This window comes from Nycticebus coucang, chromosome 1 (assembly GCF_027406575.1).
Source record: "Nycticebus coucang isolate mNycCou1 chromosome 1, mNycCou1.pri, whole genome shotgun sequence".
Classification (NCBI taxonomy): domain Eukaryota; kingdom Metazoa; phylum Chordata; class Mammalia; order Primates; family Lorisidae; genus Nycticebus; species Nycticebus coucang.
Genome location: NC_069780.1, coordinates 165,716,995 through 165,737,985, shown reverse-complemented (window position 1 = coordinate 165,737,985; position 20,991 = coordinate 165,716,995). Strand labels below are relative to the sequence as shown.

General features: G+C 40.3%; 2 protein-coding genes across 5 annotated transcripts in view; one reads left to right on the top strand and one right to left on the bottom strand.

Annotated features, from left to right (window-relative positions):
- CPLANE1 (ciliogenesis and planar polarity effector complex subunit 1) overlaps positions 1 to 20,991 on the bottom strand; it is a 148,995-nt gene that overhangs the window by 1,128 nt on the left and 126,876 nt on the right. For 2 of the 4 annotated variants that reach the window (XM_053592040.1, XM_053592056.1), the window contains 6 exons: positions 17,765 to 17,930; positions 15,740 to 15,798; positions 14,714 to 14,878; positions 11,279 to 11,403; positions 6,883 to 6,972; positions 420 to 598 (listed from right to left, as the gene is read on the bottom strand). In XM_053592040.1, the coding sequence (XP_053448015.1) occupies positions 420 to 598; positions 6,883 to 6,972; positions 11,279 to 11,403; positions 14,714 to 14,878; positions 15,740 to 15,798; positions 17,765 to 17,930 (784 nt within the window). Of the gene's footprint in view, positions 1 to 419; positions 599 to 6,882; positions 6,973 to 11,278; positions 11,404 to 14,713; positions 14,879 to 15,739; positions 15,799 to 17,764; positions 17,931 to 20,991 lie in introns of those variants that run through there. The other 2 variants (XM_053592048.1, XM_053592064.1) reach the window with 2 other exon arrangements.
- Positions 3,223 to 3,664, top strand: LOC128586342 (60S ribosomal protein L31). Its single transcript, XM_053592079.1, has one exon. It carries the CDS (start codon positions 3,249 to 3,251, stop codon positions 3,624 to 3,626), a length of 378 nt encoding a protein of 125 aa, XP_053448054.1. The 5' UTR covers positions 3,223 to 3,248; the 3' UTR covers positions 3,627 to 3,664.

Below are 20,991 nucleotides of genomic sequence, written 5' to 3'. Positions count from 1 at the left end.
CCCTAAGAAAAACAAATGGAAGGTTTCCAATGATTCCAGAGTTGCCCATACATCAAAGAGTTGAAGGATATGAGAAAGGAGCTGGGCTGTGCTGCCTGGCACGTTTCAACTGACAACAAGCTGAACATCATCAGAAACAACTAGATGCTGGCACCAGATCTAACGAGTGGACAGAATGGATTTTGATACTTGCAGTACAATTAACTGTTTTTATGTTTTTGTTGCTTTTTTTTAGTTAAAAAGAAACTACAAAGTCAAGGAGAATTTTGAAGGATAAATGCTGGATAACTAAGCCAAAAGGGTAGATGTTTTGAATCACATTTCAAACAATCTTTCAGTATTTCTACATACCCCCAAAACAAACAAAAAATGCTGAACACACAATCACTAGATAAACTAAAATCTGGAACAACACTTACCTGGAGAAGGGAACTGTGACTTTCATGAAGGATCTTACGGATTTCTGAGGGTAATGTCCAAGGACTCACTACAGTCTCCTCTCTCTCGTACTCTACACACACCTGTTTGGTTTGGGGTGCAAGCCCAGTATTCCCACGTTTTCTTGTACACTGCTGACCATGACATGGAGCATTAGCACCTTTTAAGGGATAAGAACCAAGTACATTGGGATTGACTCATTCATTCATTTGCTAATTTATTGTGACTTTTGTCATCACAAGGTAATCACATTTTACCTAATATTTAAATCTCAAGGTCTGGATATCATTCACTTTAGAGTTTTAACAATTCCTGTCAGTGTGTGAGGTGGTCATTGAATGTGGCCTTGTTTGGATTTGAAAAGTAATGGTAATTGATTTCCAGGACAAGAAAATCTAGGGAGGAGAGGCCACAGATGTAACAGAAATATGGGGGTCTTGACTTCAAATTTGGGTGAACTCAGAGAGCTAGGCTTTTCCTGCCTTTTATGGAAAATCTTGTGGAAGTTTCTTAGGAGCAACGCTTTAGGCATCTTCACCTAAGCTTTGTGCCTACAATCTGTGTTTGGGCTCAGGCATCAGGGTAAGTGTGGTGACAACATATTATGCCCCCCCCCTTTCTCCTTACTGCATATATCACTATTTGTTGAAAAGAAACTTTCATTCTAGCTAGTGTCCACAGGGAACTTAGTCTTATTAGTCCATTAACTAATAAGACTTCTCTACACAAGGCTGTAGAGAAGTGTCCCCTACCTAACACACTTAATGTTCCAAAGCCAGTTACATACAGCATGGTCTACCCCTCACAAGGTGACCTCCCAAGACATGGGATAAGATGGTAAGTAAACACAAGTCCCTAGTAAGCAGTCCATGTGGTCCCCTGAGGCAGAGGACAGAGGTAAGTCCTGCTAAGACCTGGGCCCCCTGGCCTGCTATGGCTCTATCAACCTATGTACTTAAAGATGAGGATATCTCTACAAAGCAAGCACCCAATACAGCAACAGCGCACTGACCCTTAGTACACACTAGGTGTTTTACATATGTTTGGCCCCTTGAACTTACTAGGGCACCTCAGGCCCAGGCTTTGGGTTCTCTAACACATCCCTCTCTCTTCTTGAGACAGAGTCCCACTCTATTACCCAGGCTAGAGTGCCATGTCATCAGTCTAGTTCACAGCAATCTCAAACTACTGGGTTCAAGCAATCCTCCTGTCTTATCTCCCAAGCAGCTAGACTACAGGCCCCTGCCACAATGCCCGGCTAATTTTTTATTTCCTTGCTTATTTTTTACTTTATTTTTTATTAGACAGAGTCCCACCCTATACCCCGAGCAGAGGGCAATGGCATCATAGCTCACTGCAACCTGAGACTCAGGCTGTGGGCATCCCCCTGCCTCAGCCTCCGAAGCTGCTGGGATTACGGGCACTCGCTACAGCACCCAGCTGGGTTTTTCATTTTTTTATGAGTTGGGGTCTCATTCTCACTCAGGCAAGTCTTGAATTCTTTTTTTTTTTTTTGTAGAGACAGAGTCTCACTTTATGGCCCTCGGTAGAGTGCCGTGGCCTCACACAGCTCACAGCAACCTCCAACTCCTGGGCTTAAGGCGATTCCCTTGCCTCAGCCTCCTGAGTAGCTGGGACTACAGGCACCCGCCACAAAGCCTGGCAATTTTTTTTTTGTTGTAGTTGTCACTGTTGTTTAGCAGGCCGGGCCATGTTCAAACCTGCCAGCCCCGGTTTATGTGGCCGGCGTCCTAACCACTGAGCTATGGGCACTGAGCCATTCTTATTTTTTATACATACCACACCCAATCCATTAGCAAGTCCTAATTTGGTCTGTCTTCAAAATATATCCCTCCACCAAAGATAAATTAAAAAGAAAGAAAGAAAAAATAACAAAACAGAACAATCTATATATTCCAATCTAAAACATATATCCCAAATCTAATGATTTTCCCCACATTTCTAGTATTATAACACTAGCCTAAACAATCTCTCCTTATCTGCCTTCTTCTGTTCTTTTTCTCCCACATATTCTAAAACACAAATTATATTGTCTTCCTGCTTAATTTCCTGCAACATAAACTCCCTGGATCCAGAGTAAAATCTGTCTCTCTGCCTTAGCCTATAGTATCTAGCCAAGGGTGTCCAACCTGCAGCCAGTAGGCTGCACGTTGATTTTGTGAGGACTTTTCTTGCTTACCTGTGGTATAGGATATCACAAAAAGTATGTGTGGACCATTTTCTTGTTCATCAGCTTTCTTTAGCATTTGTGTATTTAATGTGTGGTCCAAGACAACTCTTATTCTTCGAACGAAGAGCAGAGGGGGAAAAAACGTTGGACACTCCTGACTAGCCCATCTCTCCGACCATATCTACACTGATTTATTTTTATTTATTTATTTTTTTGAGACAGATCCTTAAGCTGTTGCCCTGGGTAGAGTGCGGTGAAATCACAGCTCACAGCAACCTCCAACTCCTGGGCTCTCTCCTGCTTCTGCCTCCCAAGTAGTGAGATTACAGGCACCTGCCACAACGCCCAGCTATTTTTTGGTTGCAGCCGTCATTGTTGTTTGGCGGGTCCAGGCTGGATTCAAACCTGCCAGCTCGGATGTATGTGGCTAGCGCCTTAGCAGCTTGAGCTATAGTGCTGAGCCATATCTACACTGATTTTTTTCTGTCATTCCAAGTTTGTTTGTATATCAGGATTCTAAACTTAGTGTTCTTTCTACCTGAAATCATTGTTGTGCTTTCATGACAATCTCCTTTCACCATTTAAGATCTTTACTCCGGTCCAACTTGGGACCTGTAGGATGGCTCCTGCAAAGAAGGGTGGCGAGAAGAAGAAGGGCCGGTCCGCCATCAACGAGGTGGTGACTCGAGAATACACTATCAATATTCACAAGCGCATCCATGGAGTGGGCTTCAAGAAGCGTGCCCCTCGGGCACTCAAAGAGATCCGGAAATTTGCCATGAAAGAGATGGGAACTCCAGATGTGCGCATTGATACCAGGCTTAACAAAGCTGTCTGGGCCAAAGGCATAAGGAATGTCCCATACCGTATCCGTGTGCGGTTATCCAGAAAACGCAATGAAGATGAAGATTCACCAAACAAGCTCTATACTTTGGTTACCTATGTACCTGTTACTACTTTCAAAAATCTACAGACAGTCAACGTGGATGAGAACTAACTGGTGATTGTCAGACATACCAAATAAAATTATAAAATGACAAAAAAAAAAAAAAAAAAAAAAAAAAAAAAAAGATCTTTACTCCAAAATCACTGTCTTGAAGAAAACTTTACCCACTTCTAGCTAAAGTAGCTCCACCTAACCAGCCACACGCTCCCTTTTTTATGTGCTGCTGTTTGTGTTGTTCATGCCCGGTACATAGTAGGAGCTCAGTGGATGGTTGCTGAATGAATACTTTGTGACAGTCAGATGGGGAAAGTGTTATCATATTATCCCATTTTACAAATGAGGGAAGTGAGGCTTAGCGTGGCTATGTAATTTGCCCAAATGATGGAGATATCTACCCTAAAACCTGAGCTAATGCATTAACTTTCTACTCTTTAGAGTGAAGAAAGAATAGTACTCAGAATGCTCTTAAGATAATCTTCATATGTGTAAGTAAAAGATGAAAGGATCTATTTACTTGGGTCCTTAGGGCAGCAGCTTTCTAAAAGCTTCTTCCTGGATTAGTGCCAAAGGGAGGGGTAGACACAGCAGTACAAGAGGGCTAGGGAATTTTCTTTTGACTAGCCACAAGAGCCTGAAAGAGAACAAAGTGACCATTCATTTGGTAGTACCTGCTACCTTAACATCCAATTGAGAGCTCCGCTCTGGTTGAAACAGGTATGATGTTTTTTTCTGCCAGTTAAAGACACCACATAGTAATTTGAGATGCCAAAGAAGATTCCATGTTAAAATGGTGATTTCAGTAAATATTAATGACAGGAATTTTTAAAAGTGTTTTGAAAAAAATCTAGGAGCAGAACAGGAAGGAATGCATATGTGAACAAACTCCGATATGACAAGAGATTAGCAAAGGCTACAGATATCTAATCTCACTTTATCTCTACTACAATTAATTTGGTGCTCGTTTCGTCAAATGAACATAATTATTGCCATCTAGAAAGACTGACAAAATCAAACCCCCACCAATTCTGCTGAAATTCAGGTTAACAGTTCTGCATTTTAGGATAAACTTTCCCCTGTGGGGTATTTACAAATCATGAGAATCTATCACTGGCTTTCTCTCACCTTGCTTTACCCAGGGATGGGTCTGTAATTTCCTTCTTTTCAGATCATAATGCATTTCTCTAGGATTTATCCAGGATATACAATCTTGAGATAAAAATACAATATGAGAAAAATTCCATGAAACTGAGCATATGTTAAAGCTTTCCAAGATAGGGTATTCCTGTCCTAGTGTGGGTGGCAAACCTTTCTAGGGTGAAAGGTAAGTGATATATCAAGAAGAAACACTGCAGTAGAAACTGAGCTGGCAACCCACAGCTTCCTTCAGACAGGAAGTTTTCTTTCTCTGTAGCACGCAGGAGCTTCGCATATATTGCCACACAGTTGAGCCTGAGAAATCTGAAACTGAATAAAACTAAATCCATCGCCTCCACCACTCTCAAAAGGAACCCTAATCCTCGTATCAATTCATAGGCTACAACTTAGCTACCATTCAGGCTAGAAACCTGGAGTCATATACCATTTCTGGGACAATAACCGAAGGCTTTCTATGGGCAAAGCCTTGCGCTAGATCATGATGCACTTAAAAAAGAAAACAAAACACAAAAAAACCCCAAAACCAAAAACTTGAATTTTTAGAGCTTTCAAAAACGATAATATATAAATGTACATGTAATTTCAACTGTTTTGGGAGGCAACATCGTATTTTGGGGCATTTCGTCTCATTGAATTAGACACTGCTAGATATTTACTTAGAAAAGAAATAAAAAGCGGGCGGCGCCTGTGGCTCAGTCGGTAGGGCGCTGGCCCCATATACCGAGGGTGGTGGGTTCAAACCCAGCCCTGGCCAAACTGCAACTAAAAAATAGCCGGGCGTTGTGGCGGGCGCCTGTAGTCCCAGCTGCTCAGGAGGCTGAGGCAGGAGAATCGCTTGGGCCCAGGAGTTGGAGGTTGCTGTGAGCTGTGTGAGGCCACGGTACTCTACTGAGGGCCATAAAGTGAGACTCTGTCTCTACAAAAAAAAAAAAAAGAAAAGAAATAAAAAGCTATTGAGTACTCTAACTAGAAAAAACTATTTTACAGAAGGTTGAAATAAGATACTTTGAAAGAAAGAAAAAAATAATAAGTCTGGTATTATAAAAGCACAGGGAATGATGCTTGTAGGAGGCAAATTGATTCTAATTACCAGAAGCTTGGGTTTTAATACCTACATAGAGGAAAGAATTAAAAAAGAATCAAATAGACCTTTTAGAAAAGAAATCCATTGACATTAAAATCTTAATAGATGAGTTAAATAGCAGATTAGACATAGCTGAAGAGAGATGTAAACTGATGGATCTTCAAAGAAAGGAAGTAACAGTGGAAACAGGAATATCAGGATTAATTACATTTTTTCATCATTTTAATAGTACATAAAAATCAGTGTTTTCTCTTTACTATCATCCCTACCAAGTTTAGTTCTTTGCTTTAAATGGAGATAATTCCATAGACTTCACTGGATTTAAGTGAGATAATGCACACAAGGTCTTAACACAATGCTTGGCATAGAGTAAGTGTTCTATATCTGTTAGCTACTATATTTATTATTCTAAGGAAATCTAAGCAGGTCACTTAACTTCTCTAAGCCTCAGTTTCCTTAGCTATAATGTAAGGACAGCAGTTGTCCTTCCTATCTACTAAGGTAGTTACATACCTCCTCACTATTATAATCTGTTTCATAGGTGAGAAAATTGAGGCTTACATAAATGGGTTAGAAATTTGCTCAAGCTTACAGAGTAAGTGGTGAACTAGAATTCCAGAAAGCAGTTCCAAAGTCTTGTCTCTGAACCACTGCAGTACACAGCCACACCTTTCATTCTGAAATCTACATTTGAGGCCGAGCCCAGTGTCTCACCTCTATAATCCTAGCACTCTGGGAGGCTCAGGAAGGTGGACTGCTTGAGATCACGAGTTCGAGACCAGCCTGAGCAAGAGTAAGACTCATCTCTACTAAAAATAGAAAAATTAGCCAGGCATCATGGGGGGTGCCTGTAGTCCCAGCTACTCAGGAGAATGAGGAGGATCACTTGAGTCCAGGAGTGTAAGGTTGCTGTGAGCTATGATGCCATAGCACTCTACTGAAGGGGATAAAAAAAAAAAAAAAGAAGAAAGAAAAAGAGATCTATATTTGAAAATCTAAGAGTGATTTATTATTTTTTAAAGTGTAGTATTAAATCTAAGAACTTCCTATTCTTTATTTATCCCTTACCATTTTGGAAGGTAACTGGAGACTGCATAGCCTTTCTTACTGCTGCTTTGGCTCCACCAGCTTTTTTCTGTACGGTGAAAGTGGCAGTTCCTGTACAAACACACAATTTTTTTAACTTACTGTATGTATCCATGATTTCTCATGTATCATATAATAAAATGAGAATGGAAACCTTCTCCTGATCAGCCCTGACTCAGCTCACCAAACTTTACTCACAGAAGGTACCTAATAAATGGGTTATTTGAACAAAAAATATAAAACAAAAATGTAAAAGAGGGGAAAACTCTGCTTCAAGACTTGGTATGCTTAGAGCATAGCCACAGTACTCCTTCAAATGGCAAATCTTCAAATGCCAAAGAATTTGACAAAATCTCTGGCAACTGGAAAAGCCAGGGACATAATAAGCCCACTAGCAGTAAACACCTAGATAAAATACCAACCAAGTTCAGTTGTATCAAGAGAATGATTAAGAAAGGTTTCTTAGTACTGAGTACATGTGATGCTAAGAAACATGAAGGGCACATCTGCCACTTGGACTTTACCTTACAAATGCAAACCAGGCAACCTAATCATCAGTGCCCTGGCGTCACAGCTCACAGCAACCTCAAACTCTAAGTCTCAAGTGATTCTCTTGCCTCAGCTTCCCAAGCAGCTGGGACTATAGGCGCCTGCAACAACGCCTGGTTATTTTTTCTGTTTTTAGCAGAGATGGGTCTCACACTTGCTCAGGCTGGTCTCAAACCTGTGAGCTCAGGCAATCCACCTGCCTTGGCCTCTGAGAGTGCTAGGATTACATGTGTGAGCCACCACGCCCAGCCCCAAATTTTTATTTGTAATCCTAAACAGCTCTATGAGGTGGCTTTATTTTTTATTTTATTATTATTATTATTTTTTGAGACAGAGTCTCACTATGTCACCCTCGGTAGAGTGCTGTGGCGTTACACCTCATATCAACCTCAAACTCTTGGGCGTAAGCGATTCTCTTGCCTCAGCCTCCCAAATAGCTGGGACTACAGGTGTCTGCCACAATGTCCAGCTATTTTTTGGTTGTAGTTGTCATTGCTGCCAGCTCCGGTGGATGTGGCTGGTGCCCTAGCTGCTGAACTATAGGCACCGAGCCTAAAATAACATATGGGAGGACACAAAGCAAGTAGCAGAGCTGGGATATGAACCTAGGTCTGCATACTTCTAAAACCTAACCCTTTCTCTTTTTTATACCTATGATGCCTCTTGCTTACTAATCATATGGTCTTTATATTGTTTTTGATAGAATTAAACACAAACAGGCAAAAAAAAAAAAAAAAAAAAGAACTGCTAATGGTTTGAAGGACTAAAGAAAGCAGCAAGAAACTGCACATTGCTTTGCCAGATAAATAATTGTAACAAACAGTCATACTCACAAAATATGTTCAGAAAAACTCTTTCTTTACAAATGAACATCAGACAACTTCAAAATCTTGATAGACCGTCACCTACCCATATGCACAATGACTGAATTTGTCCTACATGAATTCAGGTTACCTATTTCATTGACTGGGAAAGGCCTGGGATCGTGTCTGAGTTTTATCCCTATTCCCCCACAATATTTGGGGGCCCAAGCTTTCGAATTTAGCCAGGTGAAATGTTTAGGTTCTGGCATGGTAGAGGCCACACGGGAAGCCAGAGCCTGCACTACTGAGGCCGTCAGAGAAGTTAGTATATCCCTAAGTCTCTTGAGCTGCCTTAACGATGTGGGGAAACTAAGGGACAGGTTAGCTAGGATAAAGCAAGGCATATGGTATTGGTATGAATATTGTAATATTCACCTAGTAATACCCTTGAATAATAATTTTTCTACAAATAGCAATTTTTAGGTAAAAGAGTTAAATAAAATTCAATTAGTCAAGTATTTCTCATTGATTCAATGTAAAAGACAATATAAAAATGGGTAAGAAAATGTTGCTACACCCAAAGAATTCAATTTAATGTGAGGCATAAAAAAATATATGAGTTACCACACATAGAGACCTGTTGTTGCAGTGCTTCAAGAGGGGCATAAACATGTGGTTAAGGGTTCAAAGGACAGAAAAATAACTGCTTTAGCTACCGTTTATCTATAATGTTCATAGCAACTATGCAAGTTAAGTATTAACCTCAATTTAGGAATGAGAACATAGGATTTAAAACTGATTATATCAGTTTGGAAGAACTAAAGAATTAAGATTAGGGATGTCTTCAAAGACACAGAAGTGAGACATTCAAAGTAGAAGGGAGAATTTCAGCTAAGAAATGGGAGCATGAAAGCCTGGCACGTGGTTGGATAACAAGTTGTTTCACAGATTACATGAAGAAAGGAGGCTAAGAAGGCAAAAGGGGAACACACAGAGGTTGCCCTGAAAGCCAGGTAGAGACCTATCCGGGTGGGTGTGAGTTAAGGAGGGCTTCTGAGCCCAGCAGTAGCAAAGCACCTTATCAGGTGATATGCAGCCAGGGCAGAGGAGATGAAGTGGGTGGGCTATGGCTGCAACAACAGTGAAGTACAAGGTAAAAATAAAGGCCTGAAATTGGACAGATACAAATAAGAGGAAGACATATTTGCATATAATCCAAGCCCTTTTTTGTCAGATATTAAGAAAACATGGTTTTAAAACCTTGGCAATTTTAGATATTCTTTTTTTAAATTTTGGCAAATATGTCAACCATAACATAAAATTTAAAAAGAAAACAAAAGCATGGTTTGCTATTTTGAAATTTTAATTTAAAAAGAGCAGGTATTTTCTTTTGTAATTTGTCAAATGGCAAAAGTTAATAAAACTTGGATTTTATCTAAAGGTTTGGAATTTTTGGAAATTTCATTTTTTTAAATTAAGTCAGTATACTGCAGTGTTGGTTCTAAGTAATCCAGCATGAGATTAAAGGATTAAATCCCAGCCCTCCCACTTCCTGACTATCTGATGTTAGGCAGTTATTTAAGTTTTCTCTGCCTTGGTTTCCTCGTATTTAAAATAGGAACATATTAGCGCCTATCTCACAAAGGTTGTATTTAAAGAGCTTAAACAGAATATGGCACATAAATTAGATGTTAAACATTTTTAACTGTGTGCGTTTATACCGTACGGCAGCTATTATTATACACTTTTTTTTTTTTTTTGTAGAGACAGAGTCTCACTGTACCGCCCTCGGGCCCTCGGGTAGAGTGCCGTGGCGTCACACGGCTCACAGCAACCTCTAACTCTTGGGCTTACACAATTCTCTTGCCTCAGTCTCCCGAGCAGCTGGGACTACAGGCGCCCGCCACAACGCCCGGCTATTTTTTGTTGCAGTTTGGCCGCGGCCGGGTTTGAACCCGCCACCCTCGGCATATGGGGCCGGCGCCCTACTCACTGAGCCACATACCCTTTTAATGTATGAACATTTTACAAATAATTGTTTTACTTTAGTGATCAAAACCCAATAGCAAAAAAAAAATTTTTTTTTTGCAATGGAGTCTCAAGCTGTCACCCTGGTAGAGTGCCTTGGCATCACAGCTCAAACTCTTAGGCTCAAGCAATCTTCTTGCCTCAGTTTTTCCATTTTTAGTAGAGACAGGGGTCTTGCTTTTACTCAGGTTGGCCTCGAACTTGTGAGCTCAAGCAATCCACCTGCCTCGGCCTCCCAGAGTGCTAGAATTATAGGCGTGAGGCACCGCACCCAGCCCAAATATAGCAAAATTAACTAAAGAAAGGCTAGCAATAAATAACAAATATTATCTTCAAATGTAGAAAAGAAAGTTCAAAGGGTAAAAGCATATCATTTAACTTCTTCCTATTCCTTTTCTGTGATATATCCATCTTGCTATCTACCAGAACTTGATTTGCACAAATATCTACATCTTTAACTAGACATAAAAAACAGACCCCTGCATAAGTTACCAGTGTGTCTAGACTTCAAATTCTAAAGGTCATTAAGTTACAAAGATTCGCGGGTCCTTATTATTTCAAAGCCAAAACAAAATCCCAGTACAGCTAAGTCTTGTATACTATTAAAATAACAATTCCCTTTGGGCGGTGCCTGTGGCTCAGTGGGTAGGGCACTGGCCCCATATACCGAAGGTGGCGGGTTCAAACCCAGCCCCGGCCAAACTGCAACAAAAAATAGACAGGTGTTGTGGTGGGCACCTGTAATCCCAGCTACTTGGGAGGCTGAGGCAAGAGAATTGCCTAAGCCCAGAAGTTGGAGGTTGTTGTGAGCTGTGATGCCATGGCACTCTACTGAGGGCAATAAGGTAAGACTCTGTCTCTAAAAAGAAAAAAATAAATAAAATAAATAACTATTTCCTTTTTACCAAGATTTATAGCTTTTACTAATGAAAACACAACTTTGAAGACAAGAAGAAATAGGTACAAATCATACAAGATAAAAAAGCTTTAAGTCTTACCATGTGGCCAAGATGAGCCATGAGGTTGAACAAAAGATTTCCCCTTATGGTTACAACTTTGTTTGGATATATATCTGACTTTTCTACATTGATTTAATGGACAGTGATGACCATGTTGACTGTCTCTAAAATAGAAATTAAATAATTATTATATCCCTAGAACAATGTTAACCTTTTTATCTCACAGCACACTTGAACCTATATTTAAACTTCTATGGCAAACTTATGTTGAACAAAAGGGAGCAAAAAAATATATTTTTTTATTGTGCTTTGAACTTCTTTCAAAAATAATTTAATAAATGCTTTAAGATCCTCTGACATACTTTCAACACCACCTGAAAATCATTACCCTAGAATCTCATATCAGTGATAATCTTTAATATTTTAAAAAGCTTAAATTGTAACACATTATTCTTAGTAAAGCATCACAAGAATGGAGAAGCAAGAATCCTAGGTACCCCATTCTGCTATGAGGACAATTAATGACCTAGTATGAGGGGAGAGTGTGGAGGAAGGGGAGAGCAGCGGGAGGGAAGGGAGGAGGGGGGTGGGGGGAGTCATAGTGTATGACACCTTTTGGGGGTGGGACAGAATTGTAAGAGGGACTTTACCTAACAAGTGCAATCAATGTAACCTGGTTCTTTGTACCCTCAATGAATCCCCAACAATAAAAATAAAAAAATAAAAAAAAATTTAAAAATCTTAAATTCCAGCCTTAGTAAGAGCAAGACCCCATCTGTACTAAAAAGAGAAGCTAGCCAGTCACGGTGGCAGATGCCTATAGTCCCACCTACTCAGAAGGCTGAGGCAAAAGTATCACTTGAGCCCAAGAGTCTGAGGTTACTGTGAGATATGATACCATGGGATTCTACCCAGGGTGACATAGTCTGGCCCCATATACTGAGGGTGGAGGGTTCAAACCCGGCCCTGGCCAAACTGCAACAAAAAAAATAGCCGGGCGTTGTGGCGGGTGCCTATAGTCCCAGCTACTCGGGAGGCTGAGGCAAGAAAATTACCTAAGCCAGGAGCTGGAGGTTGCTGTAAGCTGTAACACCACAGCACTCTACTGAGGGTGACAGAGTGAGACTCTGTTTCTAAAAATAAATAAATAAATAGAAAGTGGTTAATGGACATTGGAAACTAAGGAGAAGGGTGAGGGATAAAAATTTATGTTGGGTACAATGTACACTAATCTCTTGATGGGTAAACTAAAAGCTCCAGCTTCAATATGATATAATTCATCCATGTAATAAAAATACTTGTATCCTTTAGTGTATTGAAATTAAAAAGCCCAATTTTATATGTTCACTTGACACTGCTTATTCTATACCTCTGTAATACATTTAATGTATAATGACCTTCAATAAGTTATCTATCTCATACATCAAACCTCATTCATTTTTTTCCACAGAAATTATTTGTGATTATCCCTCTACCCATTTTGAATTTCTATGTATTTTTCAGTCATTCATGTATTTAATCCCCACTTCATTCTAGAAAAGATTCAAGGGGAATCGCTGTTAAGTAAACGCCAAACTACACATACAAGTGATTACTTCTGGGTTTGTGTTGGTAATATTTCCTCCAGACTCTTAAATTATGTGATTACATTTATTAGTCAAAGGCGGTAATTTTTTTTTCTATTTCTTTTTTTTTTTGTAGAGACAGAGTCTCACTGTACCGCCCTCGGGTAGAGTGCCGTGGCGTCACACGGCTCACAGCAACCTCTAACTCTTGGGCTTACGCGATTCTCTTGCCTCAGCCTCCTGAGCAGCTGGGACTACAGGCGCCCACCACAACGCCCGCGCCGGCTATTTTTTTGTTGCAGTTTGGCCGGGGCTGGGTTTGAACCCGCCACCCTCGGCATATGGGGCCGGCGCCCTACTCACTGAGCCACAGGCGCCGCCCCAAAGGCGGTAATTTTTATTTTCATTTTTTGAGACAGACTCTCACTCTGTCACCCTGAGCGAATTGCTGTGGCATCCTATCTCACAGTAATGTCAGACTCCTGGTTTTGAGTGATCGATCCTCTTGCCTTAGCCTCCCAGAGTAGCTGGGACTATAGGTGCCGCTAGTTTTTCTTTTCTTTTTTAATTATTGTTATTAGTATTAGATCATAGCTGTGTACAGTAATACGATCATGGGGCACCATACACTGGTTTTATAAACAGTTCGACACATTTTCATCACACTGGTTAACATAGCCTTCCTGGCATTTTCTTTCTTTTTTTTTTTTTTTGTGGTTTTTTTTTTTTTGGCCAGGGCTGGGTTTGAACCCGCCACCTCCGGCATATGGGACCGGCGCCCTACTCCTTGAGCCACAGGCGCCGCCCGGCATTTTCTTAGTTATTGTGTTAAGACAATCATATTCTGCATTCACTAAGTTTCACATGTACTCTTGTAAGATGGCACTCTACTGAGGGTGACATAGTGAGACTATGTGAGACTGTCTCACTATGTCACCCTCAGTAGAGTGCCATAACATCACAGCTCACAGGAACTTCCAATTCTTGGGCTTAAGGGATTCTCTTGCCTCAGCCTCCCAAGTAGCTGGGACTACAGGCACTTGCCATAATGCCTGGTTATTTTTTTGCTATAGTTGTCATTGTTGTTTAGCAGGCCCTGGCTGGGTTTGAACCCGTCAGCCCCAGTGTATATGGCCAGCACCCTAAACACCAAGCTACAGGCACCAAGCCTGGTTTTTCTATTTTTAGTAGAGATAGGGTCTTGTTCTTGTTCAGGCTGGTCTTGAACTCCTAAGCTCAGGTATTCCACCTGCCTTAGCCTCCCCAGTAAAGGTGGTAATTTTTTATAGCACTGGACTGCCAACTCATGTTTACCTTATGGATTACCACTTTGCATATTTGTTTGCAAGATATAAGAAATTTTATACTTGGGTACTTTTATTTAGCATTCTATGTTTAATTATTCTTGCCTAATGAACTCATATCCATATCCTCTGCAGGTGATGAAGGTGAAATAGATAACAGTTTCTACAAGTAAATGAGCATAACCGGGCAGGGGAGGGTTAGCAGAAGGAAAAGTGAGGGGGACTGGCTGTTTCTGTGAGAGAGACAATGACAAGGACAGCAGAGGAACAGGATAGCACTTAGGAGGCAAATTCCAGAAGCTAAAATTAACCAAATACTAAGGCAACGGAAACAGGACTGAACACATAACAAATGTCATATTTCAGGTATACCAAAGTGCTTTGTTACCTTAGTTAGAAATTTAACACTATTTCTGCCTTTTCCTTCATGATTCTATTGACTTAAAAGACCTAATAATTATGGGGCTACTTTTGTCTTCGCTTTATCATCACAACTCTAGGCAGGGTAGATGCAAATACACTGAATCTGACTCACAAAAATGCTACATTTCTTCTTATCCAGCCTGATGTTACTTTCCCGAATGGCAAGCCAAACCTTGTCTTACCCTCTTGGAGAAAGGCCATGTTGCTGTCTGGAAGGTTGAGCAGTGTTGGGCTTGTTAGGCAATGGCTTCTGTGCAGTTGTTGGTAGTTGTACTGATTCAAATAGTTCATTTATCAGGCCATATGCTTGTGAGATTCGACGACTATAGTGTTCGGAGAGCAGCAATCTTTAAACAAAGAATTAAACATTATTTACTAAAAGAGCCACTTTCAGTTCATATATCTACAGAGAACATAGTATTTCAAGACAACCTAGCATATGCTTTTTCTTTTCTTTTTTTTTTTGAGACAGCATCTCACTTTGTCACCATAGGTAGAGTGCCATGGTGTCATAGCTCACAGCAATCTCCAACTCTTGGGCTCAAGCAGTCCTCTTGCCTCAGCCTCCCAAGTAGCTGGGACTACAGGTGTGTGTCCACAACACCTGGCTGTTTTTAGAGATGGGATCTTGCTCTTGCTCAAGCTGGTCTCAAACTCCTGAGCTCAGGCAATCCACCCTCCTTGGCCTCCTAGAGTGCTAGGATTACAGGCATGAGCCACCATGCCCAGCTTACATTTGCTTTTTTCAATGCTTTTCAAATCCTTCTGTTTATAAGATTTCTGAAAGTGATTAGCCAGTATTATTAAAAGTACTTGTAGTTCTAGCCTTTGGAGTATTTCCCAAATGCTTGTACATATCTGGGAAAGGGAGGAGAATAGTAGAAATAAAAGTCATAAAAAATGGGGCGGCGCCTGTGGCTCAAGGAGTAGGGCGCCGGTCCCATATGCCAGAGGTGGTGGGTTCAAACCCAGCCCTGGCCAAAAACCAAAAAAAAAAGTCATAAAAAATGAACAAAACAAATAATATTTGAAAGCAAAGTCCCAAAAGCCTAGTGAGTCTCACTATCTCACTATCCTTACAGTGACTTCTCCCATAATTTTGTGGTTATCAAGAAAAAGAGACTACTATGAAAAATAGAATTCCTAATGTTTTATGTCTAGGGTAGGCAAGATAGTGAGAATATTCAGGGTATAGGTACCAAACTCACCTGTCTTTTTCATGCTTCATCTTTTGTCTCAGTCTGATTTGCCTTGAAGTCATGTAAAACTGCACAAGATATATCCAGTTAATTAATTACTGTTTAGTCCAAATAATTTAGCCTTTAGACATACTTCAGTTACCTACAAAGCAGTACAAAATACTGCCTTCCCCCAGCACAAAACACAAATATGTTATATTAAAACTTCATGTAATGAAAGTAAAATCCAATTTAATAAATGGAATGCAAAATATATTTTATTAGTTGAACTGATATATCTTCTCAAAGGGATGAACTGTATCAACTGCCCTTAAAATGGAAAACAGGAACATGTTAGGGATGAAAACACCTATATTCTGTACTCAGTCTTGTGATGAAACTCACCAAGAACTTTGTTAACAAAGCAGAAACAAGTCAGACATTTAAAATCATTTTGATGTTTTAAAATGTTTACCCAGAATGTACTGCGATGAGTTCACTGTGACTTCTAAACTCTAAAATTTATGTACCAGAAGGCAAACAACAAATGACACACACATCTTGCTCCACGACATTAAGAATTACTGTTCTGATTTGCATTTCTCTAATATATAGAGATGATGAACATTTTTTCATGTGTTTGTTAGCCATTCGTCTGTCATCTTTAGAGAAAGTTCTATTCAACATCTAACCCCAGTGAGAATGGCCCACATCACAAAATCTCAAAACTGCAGATGCTGGCGTGGATGTGGAGAGAAGGGAACACTTTTACACTGCTGGTGGGACTGCAAACTAGTACAACCTTTCTGGAAGGAAGTATGGAGAAACCTCAAAGCACTCAACCTAGACCTCCCATTCGATCCTGCAATCCCATTACTGGGCATCTACCCAGAAGGAAAAAAATCCTTTTATCATGAGGACACTTGTACTAGACTGTTTATTGCAGCTCAATTTACAATCGCCAAAATGTGGAAACAGCCTAAATGCCCACCAACCCAGGAATGGATTAACAAGCTGTGGTATATGTGCACCATGGAATACTATTCAGCCATTAAAAAAAATGGAGACTTTACATCCTTCGTATTAACCTGGATGGAAGTGGAAGACATTATTCTTAGTAAAGCATCACAAGAATGGAGAAGCATGAATCCTATGTACTCAATTTTGATATGAGGACAATTAATGACAATTAAGGTTATGGGGGGGGGAAGCAGAAAGAGGGATGAAGGGAGGGGTGTGGGGCCTTAGTGTGTGTCACACTTTATGGGGGCAAGACATGATTGCAAGAGGGACTTTACCTAACAATTGCAATCAGTGTAACTGGCTTATTGTACCCTCAATGAATCCCCAACAATAAAAAAAAAAAAAAAAAAAGAATTACTGTTCTGAGTTTCACGCGAGAGTAAGTCTTTTCACACACAATTATGTATAAAAACTGGCATCCAGTAGTAGATTTACTTTCTCAAGGTCCTATAGAAAAGTAGTCAGTAATTACTTAAATGTCTTACTGGTTTCTGATTGAAATTTTTAATTACATTAACCAGTCACTGCTCCGGTCTCTACTCAAATAGATGTTATAGAAAAAAACCACACACAGAAGTGCCATTCGTTGTTCTACTGGTACATGATTGGACCATATTCTTTTTTTTTTATGGGTGCCAGCCTTGTAATTTTTTTTATTCCTTGTAAATAAGTTATACTTTTAAAAATGGCTTTAATCCACATTTGCTTCAACTACTGCTGAACAACTCCAACTGGTCACCCAGTCACTCAACCTTCTCATTTTCTTACAATACTACAGCCCTAATTAGCCTGGGGCAGAAAAAACTATGATAGTTCAAAAGAACATGGTTGATTTCTGATAAACCATGCATAGTATCTGGATACATTTTAAGGCAATTTCTTAACTTTTCCTGACTTAAGTAAAATGATGACTTTTCTATCTACCAAAAAATAACACATCCAAATTATGTTAATCTTTTTATCAAATATTTTCCAGAAAAAAACTATACACATTCAGTGACAATTCCACTACTCTTGATATTACACACTTACTGGATTGCTTCTAGGGCAGAAAGGATTATGTTCTTGCCTTCTCTTTTCTGCCAGTTGATTTAGATACTCTGCCATTCTTTCTTTTCGTTTTCTTTTCATCCACGCTTGAATCTCTCTTCTCTCCTTCTCAGTTCTTTGTGGATGTCTGACAGAAGAACGCTGAATTCTGAGAAATTTAATAAGCAAGGCCTTATTTCCTTTAAACTTGTTATACAGGTGAGAAATATCATGACTAAATAACATTCATTTTATTTTTTAAGTGAAAGGACAGAATTTATTGATGGAAAGATTGATGGAAAAATTGGTAAGTAGGCCCACGTACACCAGGGCTAGCGGGTTCAAACCTGGCCAGGGCCTGCTAAACAACAATGACAAATACAACAACAACAACAAAAAATTTCCAGGCATTGTGGCGGGTACAATCTCTGAATGCCTGCTTTCCTTTTGGAAGTCTGGGACTTTGGTACGTGCCAAACAATAGCCCCAGTAAAACCTGGGCACTGAGTCTCAAATGAGCTACTTGGGAGGCTGAGGCAAGAAAATTACTTAAGCCCAAGAGTTTGAGGTTGCTATGAGCTGTGATGCTGCCGTACTCTACTGAGTGTGACATAGTGAGACTCTGTCTCAAAAAAAAAAAGAAAGGAAAAGAAAAATTGGTAAGTAAAAGAGGGGCAATAGAACCTCAGCAATGGAGAGGTAGCCCAAGTGGGCAGCACTCAAAGATTTTGCCCCATCTTGAAAAGTAGTATACACCTGTGATCTCTAGTTAACTCACTCTAGTATGTTCCTTGAAATCCATTGAAAATGGTCTCAAAGTTAAACAACTTCTTTATAGCATTTGCTTTAAAGTAAACTCTTTTCCCTTTGTTTTTAACTTTATCTTACCTGATTTTCCTAAGTCTCAAAACACTATGTTGCTTCCTACACTGTCTCCTTTCTTTTCTCCTCACCACTTCAATATTAATGTCTTAAAGGTTGTACTTCAAAGTTTTCCATCTATAATTTATTCCCTGGACTATCTCAATCACTTTCAAAACTTGCAATACAGAGATGACTTCACCTGCTGCCCTGCTGGATCTAGCACCCTGTTTAGGCCCAGGCCATACTTCCCATGGTCTGGCCCAAGTTAATGACTAAGCATGGCAGGGAAACTGGTAGGCCCGTTCCTGCAAGACAGAGTTGACACAGTGGGTGAATTTGGCTGAAGGTCTTAGAAGTATGCATCACACTCTGAGAGTGTCTCCACCCTCTTTCTTTCACAAATAGGTCTCAGACCCGTATTGTGGTATGATGCTTCCTTTCATTTCTACCTTTGTTTTCTTATTCCCCTCACAGGCACTGCCCTTACCCCCAGTAAATCTCTTGTACATCTAATCTCATCTTGACTTCTGCGGAGAGAATCTGAACTATGCAAGTGATACTAGGGGTGGTCTGAGAAAACTGGCAGTGCAAGATGGGGATCCGGGCCAGATACACCACCCAGTGCGTGAAGAGACGTCCTCCCACATGGAAGATGGGTCACAAATACAAACAACGTGGTTTATTCTGAGTGCCTGCTTTCCTTCTGGAAGTCTGGAACTTTGGTACGTGCCAAACAACAGCCCCAATAAAATCCTGAGCACTGAATCTCAAATGAGCTTCCCTGGTAGACAACATTTCACATGTGTGGTCACAAGTTCTTGCTACAGGAATTAAGTGTGGCCTGTGTGATTCCACTGGGAAAGGATTCTGGGAAGCTTGTGCCTGATTTCCCCTGGAATTATCTTTTGTTGATATTGCTTTGAACGTTTTTGCTACAATAAATTATAACCATGGATATGACTATCTGCCAAGTTCTGTGAGTCCTACTAGTGAACCCCTGAACCTGGGTGTAATCTTGGGGGCCCCCAGCAAAGGATTGATCTTCTTTATCACTGCTGTCTGACAGCTGTCCCCACCTTGTATGGATCCCTCTTCTGTTCCCCTTCAATTTATTAGGGTTTTCTCCAAATAAATCATCAAAATCCCATGTGCTTCTCACAGGATTTAAAACTAAAATACATACCAATGGATATTACCAATTAAATGCTCTCTTGGCACCCTATATCCAGACTGTATTCTGTATCTTGCTAAATGAATCATTATCAATTCAAGTCTTTCAAGTAGAAAAGCTGTCATTCTCACCTCCTGACAGCCTACACCTACCACACTACACCCTCCATTCTGACTGATCTTATTTCTAGATTACTAAGGCAAGACTTCCAATTGACTCCCATTTCTAGTTAAAGCCCTTTGCTACTACTCACAGCAGGCTGAGCTCAGGGAGTACCTCTGGTCCCCACCTCTAATTTGACCCGCTTTCCCCTTCCACTGCACAAACTCTAGCCACATCTAATTTGTTGCCCTTCACTGCCCATCACGCCTTTGGATGTCACCTTGTCTCTGCTGAGAATACCTTTTATCCTAGGTATCAGCCACATGAGTTTCTACTGATCCTATGAGAAATGGTTCAAATACCAGAACTGGTGTAGCTTAAACCATATTTAATTTTTATTCTAATCTCTGACATTTAATAGACTATTAATAACATGATCATTAACCTAAAAAAACAACTAACGGTAACCAAATGTGTTAGCTTAGAAATTTAGAGTTTACATAGTCTTGACACAAGGTCATAGATAATATAGCAGATAAACTGCATTAATTATAAATAGAAGTTTTTTGGGTTTTTTTGGTTGTAGAGCCAAAGTCTCACTTTATCGCCCTCAGTAGAGTGCCATGGCGTCACAGCTTATAGCAACCTCTAACTCCTGGGCTTAAGGGATTCTCTTGCCTCAGCCTCCCAAGTAGCTGGGACTACAGGCGCTCGCCACAATGCCCGGCTATATTTTGGTTGTAGTTGTCATTGTTTGGCAGGCCTGGGCTGGATTCGAACCCGACAGCTCTGGTGTATGTGGCTGGCGCCTTAGCCATTTGAGCTACAGGCACCACCCACTTAGAATATATTTTAAATAGCCTTTCTGGGAGGTGCCTGTGGCTCAAAGGAGTAGGGCACCAGCCCCATATGCCAGAGGAGGCGCGTTCAAACCCAGCCCCGGCCAAAAACTACAAAAAATAAAAATAAAAATAAAATAAAAAATAAATAGCTTTTCCTTGGAACATTAGGTTAAAATGTTTCCTTGCAGTCTTCCCTGTGTCAGAAACTGGTTCCTGATAGAATGAAGGCTGAATGCCCTATTGATGCTTCC

Bases quoted from the DNA above. Each gene is read 5' to 3' on its own strand.
- LOC128586342 (XM_053592079.1), top strand. From the start codon at position 3,249: ATGGCTCCTGCAAAGAAGGGTGGCGAGAAGAAGAAGGGCCGGTCCGCC.